The following is an 11,016-nucleotide window of genomic DNA, read 5'->3' on the forward strand; positions in this document are numbered from 1 at the left end:
GTCCCTGAAAGCTACCTGGCAAACAGCGGACTCGCAATCTGCGGTGCGACTTCATTTGCGAGTCGCAAATTGAAGTCGGTTTTTCTTCTTGGATACCATTTAGCGAGTCGGAAATTGCGAGTCGCAACAACTCGCAATTTCCGACTCGCTAAATTTTTCCTACCTACATCTGGCCCTTGGTTTCCATCTCTCCCTCCTTGTCACTGTGAAATGTCAGTGGAACAAAGCACATTGCACTTTGTACTGTTTTGCTCTTTTTATTCTGTTCAAAGAAGACAGTTTCTGTGCCCAGTATTACGCACATTACGTTGTCACATGCTGCTTTTGCTTATTTGCACCAGTTAGGTAAAGAAATGGTCATATATGCTGTTTGAAGTTTTGTATTAAGTGCAATGAAGGTACGCTCTCGATATTGAAGTACGTTTTTAGTCTCAGGATGTCTGTATTTTACTGTTTATGTTAAATGCTCTGTGTGTTTTGTAATTTCTGTTACTTTTATGGCTCAATACATCTGAATAAAGTATCTTGATGATGATGATGACCTTGTAACCAGAGAACCTGCCCTGGGCCTGGTTAGCAGAGTCCAAAGCACAATCAGCGTCAGTAACCACCAGCATCAGTCCAAAAATGAGGGTGATCAGGGCCAAAAGGATGATTTCTCACACCGCCATTGTGCAGAGTAGGGCAACACAGTAATTTGTGTTGCCTTGCCTTCCTCCATATTTTTGAAGCCATTCAAAGACACACAAAGTGGCTTTGCGTGGCTTAAAAAATATGACATTGTGGTTTGTGCCAGGCATGTACTACTTTGCATGGTGCAAGCATGGAGCAAACCACTCATAAAACTTCCCTTAGGTGTTTGTATAAGCACTGGAAGTTGCAACTCAAACATCCGTATGTATTTAAAGCCAAAGTAATAAAGTTTTCGTGTAACATAGTACAGCAGACAACGTTGCTGTGCTGTATTGTGTGAAAGGGAACAAACAGACTAAGGCCATGGGCCTGATTTGGAACATGGCCGTCAATGCTATCCAGCGTAGTCCTGTACTGGAAGGATATCATTTCAGTAAAAAATCCAATGTAATAGTTCACAACTTTTCCTACTTTGTATGCATGCTGTACATCACAGCCAACGTGTTGGAACAATTTTACACCCACCTGAGAGAGGCATACCTGTTTGGCACAAATCCTTATCAACCATTTTTATTAGTTATCAGCTTAACAACAAAAAACATGGGTGGCTGCATCAGAATGTCCATATAACACCCAGAGTTCACTCCCATAACTGAAAATAGTAAAAGGTAGTGCACAGCACTACTTTAAGTATCTTTTGGTATACTCTCCTTGAACGTAATTCCCAATTGGAAACTTCACACTGGTTTGTATCAGTTTTGTGATGCAAATCCAGCACAAAGTCTTCATAAATCTGGGACATATATATGGGCCATTTGAGACCGGAAAATGACTTTTCCCCATGTAACATGTTACTAACTCTCACACCTCAGTGTGCAGTCTGTGGGCACATCGAAATCCCCAAGGTGTCACTTAGTCGTGTCAGGCACGAGCAGCTCACTTTTTGTCAACTTTACTCTCGAACGTGTAATTAAGACTAGAAAGAGCTGGCAGAGGGCACCTTACCCCCTTATGTGCCCAGGACGTAATGGTTACATCCTGAGGCACAGTGCTTGTGTGCCCAGGAGGTAACAATTACGTCTGGGCATAGAGCCCAGAGGGAGCGCTAGCGCTCCCTCTGTGGGTTTCCCCCTCACGCCCCCAAGGCAGGGATGGAAGGGGAAGCCCTTGCCCTTCCACCCCTAACCCACCCACCCCCGTGACGTCAGCAAGCGATCGCGCGCTGACTATCACAGAGGCATTCTCCCATCGCAAAATGCAAAGCATTTCTCTTCCGATCACGTGGAGGAGGCCGGAGAGGCTTCAAAGGGAAGGAAATTAATTTCCTTCCCTTTGAAGTCTCAAAGAGCGTTTTAGCAGCCGGATTGCAAGCAATCCGGCTGCTAAAACACCCACTAGACACCAGGGATTTTCTTTTGATTTCAGAAATTGACATGAGGGAGCGACCCCTTGGGCAAGGGTCGCTCCCGGGGGGGGCATTTTTTTAAGGCCTTTTCTGCCCCCCAGGGGCAGAAACCTCTAGGCACCAGGGATCATTTTTTTTGTTTTGTTTTTGTTTTTTTAGAGGTGGGGAGCGACCCCTTAGACAAGGTTCAATCACCTAGGCAGCAAATTATATTTAGGCCATTTCTGCCCCCCAAATTGGCCTATTTTTATGAGGCCAATCTGCCCCCAAGGGGTACAGAAACCACTAGACACCAGGGAGTTTTTTTTTTTTACGTAAATTTCACACAAGGGGAGCAACTTTTAGGTCAATCTGCCCCCAAGGGGGGAAAAAACAACTAGGCACCGGAGATTTTTTTTGTTGCTCCAATGTCATGCAAGAGGATCGACCCCGTAGTCAAGGGTCAGTCCCTGGGGGGTTGGGGGGGCAAATGGGCAGAAACCTCTAGGCGCCAGGGCTAATTTGTTTTTTTTTTGTTTGTTTGTTTTTTTAGAGATTGGGAGCGACCCATAAGGCAAGGGTCGCTCCCCTGGGGGATAAATTGTATTTAGACTATTTCGCCCCCCTTGGGGACAGATCGGCCGATTTTAGGTCAATCTGCCCCCAAGGGGGGCAGAAACAACTAGGCACCGGGGATTTTTTTTTTGCGCCAATGTCAAGCAAGGGGAGCGACTCTGTAGGCAAGGGTCGCTCCCCAAGGGGTTGGGGGGCAAATTTATTTGATACCATTTCTGCCCCCCCGGGGGCAGATCGGCCTATTGTTATTAGGCCGATCTGCCTCCAGGGGGGGCAGACACCGCTAGGCGCCAGGGCTAAAAAAAATGTTGTGTTTTTTTTTTGTTTGTTTGGTTTTTAGATATGGGGAGCGACCTATTAGGCAAGGGTTGCTCCCCTGTGGGGCAAATTGTATTTAGACCATTTCTGTCCCTCTTGGGGGCAGATCGCCTGATTTTAGGTCAATCTGCCCCCAAGGGGGGCAGAAACAACTAGGCACCGGGGATTATTTTGTTTGCGCCAATGTCACGCAAGGGGAGTGACCCCGTAGGCAAGGGTCGCTCCCCAGGGGCTTGGGGGGGCAAATTTATTTTAGGCCATTTCTGCCCCCCCGGGGGCAGATCAGCCTATTGTTATTAGGCCGATCTTCCCCCAGGGGTGTCAGAAAACCCTAGGCACCAGGGCTAATGTTTTTTTGTGTTTTTTTTTTGTTTGTTTGTTTTTTTAGAGATGGGGAGAGATGGGGAGTGACCCATTAGGCAAGGGTCGCTCCCCTGGGGGGCAAATTGTAATTAGACCATTTCTTCCCTGCCCCCCCCCCCCCGGGGGCAGATCGGCCGATTTTTGTTAGGCCAATCTGCCCCCGGGGGGGCAGAAACCTCTAGGCGCCAGGGCTAATTTTTTTTGTGTTTTTTTTTTGTTTGTTTGTTTTTTAGAGATGGGGAGTGACCCATTAGGCAAGGGTCGCTCCCCTGGGGGGCAAATTGTATTTAGACCATTTCTGCCCCCCCTTGGAGGCAGATCAGCTGATTTTTGTTAGGCCAATCTTAGGCACCAGGGATTGGTGTGTGTGTGTGTGTATGCGTGTGTTTTCTTTAGGGGGGCAGCCTCTTGGGTAAAGGTCGCTCCCCATGGGGGAACATTACTGTTGGCCATATCTGACCACCATTGAGGGCATATGGTCCTATTTTTGAAGGCCCATCTGCCCCTAAGAGGGTTGGCAGAAAGCCCACCAGAGGCCAGGGAAGTTTTTTTTCAAAAATAAGCGGGTGGGGGTAACTAAATGGGGCCAAAGTTGTTCTGCCCACCAGTGGGCAGATGGGGCAATTACCCCTGATCCAAACCCCAGGGGGGCAGAAAGTCTACTAGATGCCAGGGAATAAAAAAATATATATATTGGGGTGGTGGCAACCAACCAGTTGTAGGAGGCTGGTCTGGCTTGTAGTGGGTACCAGAGGTACTTTCACCTTGTGCCAGGTCCAGTTATCCCTTAGTAGTGTAGACGAGGCGTTTCTAGCAGCTTAGGCTGATAGAAGGTAGCTATGGCAAAGCAGCTTAGTCTGAACTAGGAGACATGTAAAGCTCCTACTATACCACTGGTGTCATATGCACAATATCATAAGAAAACACCATACACAGAAGTACTAAAAATAAAGGTACTTTATTTTTATGACAATATTCCAAAAGTATCTCAGTGAGTACCCTCAGTATGAGGATAAGTTTTACACACAACATATATGTACACAAACCAAAATTATGCAGGTAATAGCAAGAAAAGTAATGCAAGCAGTGTAAAATTACAGTAGATTGCAATAGAAGCACATAGGTATAGAGGCAACACAAACCATATACTCCAAAAGTGGAATGCGAACCACGAATGGACCCCAAACCTATGTAAGCTTGTAGAGGGTTGCTGGGACTGTATGAAAACAGTGAGGGTTAAAAAAATAGCCCACCCCAAGACCCTGTAAAGTGCACCTACAACCCCCAGAGAGCACAGAAGTCGTGATAGGGGGTTTCTACAGGAGGAACAAACCCCAGCAATGCAACAACAGTGAATTTCCGGACCTGAGTACCTGTAAGACAAGGGGGCCAAGTCCAATAGTCGCGACAGTGTCGAGACTGGGCAGGAGCCCAGGAAATGCCAGCTGAGGGTGCAAGGAAGCTGCCACCTGTTGGAAGAAGCTTGGAGTTCTGCAATAAAGGAGAGGACTAGGAGCTTCTCCTCTGGAAGACGGATGTCCCACGTCGCGATGAAGCTTGCAGAGGTGTTCCCACGCAGAAAGACCGCAAACAAGCCTTGCTAGCTGCAAGGGTCGCTGTAGAGGTTTTTGGGTGCTGCTGTGGCCCAGGAGGGACCAGAATAATGCCACTTGGAGGAGGAGACAGATGGGGCGCCCAACAAGTCAGGGAACCCTCACAGAAGCAGGCAGCATCCACAGAAGTACCTGAACTTGGAAGAAGAGTGAACCGGAGTCCACGCAAAGTCACAAAAGGGAGTCCCACGACAACGGAGGATAACTTAGAAGGTTATGCACTGCAAGTTAGAGTGTCGGGGACCCAGGCTTGGGTGTGCACGAAGGAAATCCTGGAGCCGGAACAGCTGCAAATCACGCGGTACCCAGCAATACAGTCCAGCGTGGGGAGGCAAGGACTTACCTCCACCAAACTTGGACTGAAGAGTCACTGAACTGTGGGAGTCACTTGGACAGAGTTGCTGAGTTCCAGGGACCATGCTCGTCGTGCTGAGAGGGTTTCCTGGGGACCAGTTATGCAGTCTTTTGGTGCCTGCGTTTGCAGGGGGAAGATTCCGTCGACCCATGGGAGATTTCTTCAGAGCTCCTGTTGCAGAGAGGAGGCAGGCTACCCCCAGAGCATGCACCACCTGGAAACAGTTGAGAAAGCTGGCAGGATGAAGCGATACAAGGTTGCTAGTAGTCGTCTTGCTACTTTGTTGCGGTTTTGCAGGCGTCCTGAGCAGTCAGCAGTCGATCCTTTGGCAGAAGGTGAAGAGGGAGATGCAGAGGAACTCTGATGCGCTTTTGCATTCATTATCTGAAGAAGTCCCCAAAGCAGAGACCCTGAATAGCCAGAAAAGGAGGTTTGACTACCAAGGAAGGAGGATTGGCTACCAAGAGAGGGAAGAGCCTATCAGAAGGAGCCTCTGACGTCACCTGCTGGCACTGGCCACTCAGAGCAGCCCAGTGTGCCACAGACACCTCTGTTTCCAAGATGGTAGAGGTCTGGGACACACTGGAGGAGCTCTGGGCACCTCCCCTGGGAGGTGCAGGTCAGGGGAGTGGTCACTCCCCTTTCCTTTGTCCAGTTTCGCGCCAGAGAAGGGATGGGTATCCCTAAATCGGTGTATACTGGCTTATGCAGAGATGGGCAGCATCTGTGCCCATCAAAGCATTTCCAGAGGCTGGGGAGGCTACTAGTCCCCAGCCCTCACACCCTTTTCCAAAGGGAGAGGGTGTCACACCCTCTCTCAGAGGAAGTCCTTTGTTCTGCCTTCCTGGGCCAGGGCTGCCTGGACCCCAGGGGGGCAGAAACCTGTCTGAGGGGTTGGCAGCAGCAGCAGTTACAGTGGTGATCCCGGAAAGGCAGTTTGGCAGTACCCTGGTACTATGCTAGAGACCCGGGGGATCATGGAATCATCCCCCCAATGCCAGAATTGCATTGGGGGGACAATTCCATGATCTTGAACATGTTACATGGACATGTTTGGAGTTACCATTGTGACGCTGTACATAGGTAGTGACCTATGTACAGTGCATGCGTGTAATGGTGTCCCCGCACTCACAAAGTCCAGGGAATTTGCCCTGAACGATGTGGGGGCACTATGGCTAGTGCCAGGGTGCCCACACACTAAGTAACTTTGCACCCAACCTTCACCAGGTGAAGGTTAGACATATAGGTGACTTATAAGTTACTTAAGTGCAGTGGTAAATGGCTGTGAAATAACGTGGACGCTATTTTACGCAGACTGCAGTGGCAGGCCTGTGTAAGAATTGTCAGAGCTCACTATGGGTGGTAAAAGAAATGCTGCAGCCCATAGGGATCTCCTGGAACCCCAATACCCTGGGTACCTCAGTACCATTTACTAGGGAATTATATGGGTGTACCAGTATGCCAATGTGAATTGGTACATTTAGTCACTAGCCTGTTAGTGACAAATTTGGAAAGCAGAGAGATCATAACCACTGAGGTTCTGGTTAGCAGGGCCTCAGTGAGACAGTTAGGCATCACACAGGGAACACATACAGGGCACATACTTGTGAGCCAGTGACACATAGACTAAAACAACATATATACAGTTAAATATGGGGGGTAACATGCCAGGCAAGATGGTACTTTCCTACACCAGTATGGGCCTGGTTATGCCCCCACCTCAACTGAAGGGGTAACAGTCTTTCAGCTCTCCCCCGCACTCTAAAACATATTATCCCACAGCAAGCAAGAAGACATTTGATTATTTTGGGATTTAGTTTTACATTTGGGCCATGAGAACTTGGCTTACTCTCAAAATCGTCCCACTTGGAATGGTGAGGACTGCACTTTATGGACTTTGGGACGCTGCCATGTAGAAAAATCCACAAGACCTAGACACATCTGAAAACTAAACATCTGGGTGATTCCAGGGTGGTGTGTTTCACATGCACCCGCACCATTTTTGTACCTGCAATCCCTTGCAAACCTCCAACTTTGCTGGAACTCACACATTTTTCCCATGGTTTTGTGATGGAACCTTCCGGAATCTGCAGGAATCCACAAAATTCCTACCACCCAGCATCGTCTCATCTATACCGATAAAAATTCTGCTGCACTTGTCAGCCTAAAAATGTTTTTTTGCAAACTGCCCTTTTGGACCCCCTTTGTTCCCCCTCATTATCGACATGTTTTTGGCTCTTCCCTTTCACAAGCACTTGGTCCACCTACACAAATGAGGTATAATTTTTACCGGGAGACTGAGGGGAACATTGGGTGGTATGAAATGTGTCCCAGTGCGGTGATCCCACACAGAAATGTGGGAAAATGTGGTTTTTAGCTAAATTTGAGGTTTACAGCAGATTGTGGATAAGAAAACATTGGTAAATCCATGCAAGTCACACCTCACTGGACTCCCTCGGGTGTCTAGGTTTCAGAAATGTCTGGGTTTGGTAGGTTTCCCTAGAAGGCTGCTGAGCCCAGGACCAAAAACGCAGGTGCCCCCTTGCAAAAACAGGTAGTCTTGTATTTGATAAATTTGATGTGTCCAGGTAGTGTTTTGGGCCATTTCCTTTCGTGGGCGCTAGGCCTACCCACACAAGTGAGGTACCATTTTTCTCGGTAGACTTGGGGGAACACAGGATAGCAAAACAAGTGTTTATAGTGTTTATAGTGTCTTTCTCTACATTTTGTCCTTCCAAATGTAAGGCAGTGTGTAAAAAAGACGTCTATTTGAGAAATGCCCTGTAATTCACATGTTGGTATGGGGACCCCAGGATTCAGTGATGTGCAAATAACCACTGCTTCTCAACACCTTATCTTGTGGCTATTTTGGAAATACACAGGTTTTCTTGATACCTATTTTTCATTTTTTATATTTCAGCAAATGAATTGCTGTATACCTGGTATAGAATAAAAACCCATTGCAAGGTTCAGCTCATTTATTGGCTCTGGGTAGCTAGAGTTCTTGATGAACCTACAAGCACCTATATATGCCCGCAACCAGAAGAGTCCAGCTGATGTAACGGTATATTGCTTTCAAAAATCTGACATCGCAGAAAAAAGTTGCAGAGTAAAACGTGGAGAAAAATGGCTATTTTTTCATCTCAATTTCAATATTTTTTTATTTCAGCTGTTATTTTCTGTAGGAAACACTTGTAGGATCTACACAAATGACCCCTTGCTGAATTCAGAACTTTGTATACTTTTCAGAAATATTTAGCTTTCTGGGATCCAGCATTGGTTTCTTACCCATTTTGGTCACTAACTGGAAGGAGGCTGAAAGCACAAGAAATAGTAAAAATGGGGTATGCCCCAGTAAAATGTCAAAATTGTATTGAAAAATTGGGTTTTCCAATTCAAGTCTGCCTGTTCCTGAAAGCTGGGAAGATGGTGATCTTGCCACCGCAAACCCTTTGTTTATGCCATTTTCAGGGATAAAAACACGAGCTGCCTTCTGCAGCCCTTTTTTCCCAATAAAAAAAAAAAAAAAAAAAATTGGCACAATATTTTAGTTAATTTCTTGGTCTCCTTCAGGGGAACGCACAAAGTCTGGGTACCTCTAGAATCCCTAGGGTGTTGGGAAAAAAAGGACGCAAATTTGGCGTGGGTAGCTTATGTGAACAAAAAGTTATAGGGCCTAAGTGCGAACTGCCCCAAATAGCCAAAAAAAGGCTCGGCACAGGAGGGGAAAAGGCCTGGCAGCGAAGGGGTTACATCCCTGAAATAAACAGGGCAGTTCTTACAAGTTCTGAACAAAGGAGCAATATTCATGTTATGCCATCCAGGTCAAAAAATAATTTGCACAACTCCGACTTTCTCCTAAACATTTCCTGTTTTCAGAATTCTTACCTGTGACAAACTGCCAGGCTGACTGCAGGGGAAGACCCCACATCACGTTGTCAGTTTCATTCAATCCCAAAATGGCGAAGTACTTGTCAGTGGCATTTAATATGCTCTTGTACATGCCCATTCTGTCGCGATACATCCACGGATCAATGACTGCGTGATTATTTTCCTGTCTGAAAGCGCCAAGATCTCCGGGGATCTCGCCCCAAAGCGGCGGGAAACCATTCTCTATAGCAGGATCCGTTGTTTCTGCAGCTTTCGTGACAATCACGACACAGACGAGCAGCTTCTTCAGCGCACCTGAGAGAGCCATCCCGCTGCACACCTTGGCACCGGTGCCAGGGCCGCGGGGACGCCGGCTTTTATTCACTGCACTTTGGCGCAAACTCACAAACTTCAACGTGTTCAGTATTTACAGAGGTGGGCCTGCACCTCATACTGTGCCAGGGGTGATGCAAGGGACCCTGCGCGCGCTCTCCCGGATCTGACATCAGGCCTGCCAACATAGGCGATGCCACGTGTGATGTAAGAGCCCCTGCGCGCTCTCCCGGTGAAGAGCAGGTGTGACATGGTGGCACAAAGGATGGGCTGCAGACCCCTTAACAGAGTAGGATTTCAGCTTGTGATTCGAGACCCTGTGCAGTCAGTCTCCATCACGGGGTGAGAAACGTCCCTAGGACCCTAGCCAAAGGGCTAGGACCCGTTTAATGAATGAGTTTGGGGATAGATAGAACTGCCAGTCTCTGCACTAAGCCCAACTCCTCCAAGGCCCCACACCTACTTGCACATAAGGTTGGACCGGCCTCTTGTGCAATCAGGGCGTGCCGGGGGCCACTCTATTTTGATGCCAGGGACTATATTTGGTCCCAGTATGCCGTGGCTTGCGCACAGGGATTTTGTTTTACTTACAAGTAGGCAGGCCTGTGGCATGTATGTCTAGTTTAATTTGAAAAAGTTTACAGACTGATTTGAAGTTGGACAGGAGGTGCTCTAGCCCGTCAGCTATGCTCCCCACTCTCTTGGTGGGCCATCACCCACCAACCTGAGAGGTCCAAGCTTGTCGGATGGGGCGACCACCATCAAACCTGTCATCATTATCCTGTAGGCTGGCCAACTGTCTGCGTTTGTAGATCTGTCCTTCAATGGTGACTACCGTCCTTCTGAAGGCACAGGCCTAGTGTGAGGGGCAATTTTGGCCCCTGTAGGAAAGTACCATCTTGCCTGGCATGTTACCCCCATTTTTCACTGTATATATGTTGTTTTAGTTGTATGTGTCACTGGGACCCTGTTCTCCAGGGCCCCAGTGCTCATAAGTGTGCCTGAATGTGTTACCTGTGTAGTGACTAACTGTCTCACTGAGGCTCTGCTATCCAGAACCTCAGTGGTTATGCTCTCTCATTTCTTTCAAATTGTCACTAACAGGCTAGTGACCAATTTTACCAATTTGCATTGGCTTACTGGAACACCGTTATAATTCCCTAGTATATGGTGCTGAGGTACCCTGGGTATTGGGGTTCCAGGAGATCCCTATGGGCTGCAGCATTTCTTTTGCCACCCATAGGGAGCTCTGACAATTCTTACACAGGCCTGCCACTGCAGCCTGAGTGAAATAACGTCCATGTTATTTCACAGCCAATTTACACTGCACTTAAGTAACTTATAAGTCACCTATATGTCTAACCTTTACCTGGTAAAGGTTAGGTGCAAAGTTACTTAGTGTGAGGGCACCCTGGCACTAGCCAAGGTGCCCCCACATTGTTCAGGGCCAATTCCCCGGACTTTGTGAGTGCGGGGACACCATTACACGCGTGCACTACATATAGGTCACTACCTATATGTAGCTTCACAATGGTAACTCCGAATATGGCCATGTAACATGTCTAAGGTCA

At 47.6% G+C, this 11,016-nt stretch overlaps 1 protein-coding gene across 1 annotated transcript in view; it reads right to left on the bottom strand.

Annotated features, from left to right (window-relative positions):
• Positions 1 to 9,457, bottom strand: part of LOC138295314 (protein LEG1 homolog) — a 96,070-nt gene extending 86,613 nt beyond the window's left edge. The window contains exon 1 of the mRNA XM_069233533.1: positions 9,131 to 9,457. Within this exon, the coding sequence (XP_069089634.1) occupies positions 9,131 to 9,440 (310 nt within the window). The 5' untranslated portion in view covers positions 9,441 to 9,457. The remainder of the gene's footprint in view (positions 1 to 9,130) is intronic.
• Between the last annotated feature and the right edge of the window lie 1,559 nt (positions 9,458 to 11,016).

The sequence above is a fragment of the Pleurodeles waltl genome, chromosome 5 (assembly GCF_031143425.1).
Source record: "Pleurodeles waltl isolate 20211129_DDA chromosome 5, aPleWal1.hap1.20221129, whole genome shotgun sequence".
NCBI lineage: Eukaryota > Metazoa > Chordata > Amphibia > Caudata > Salamandridae > Pleurodeles > Pleurodeles waltl.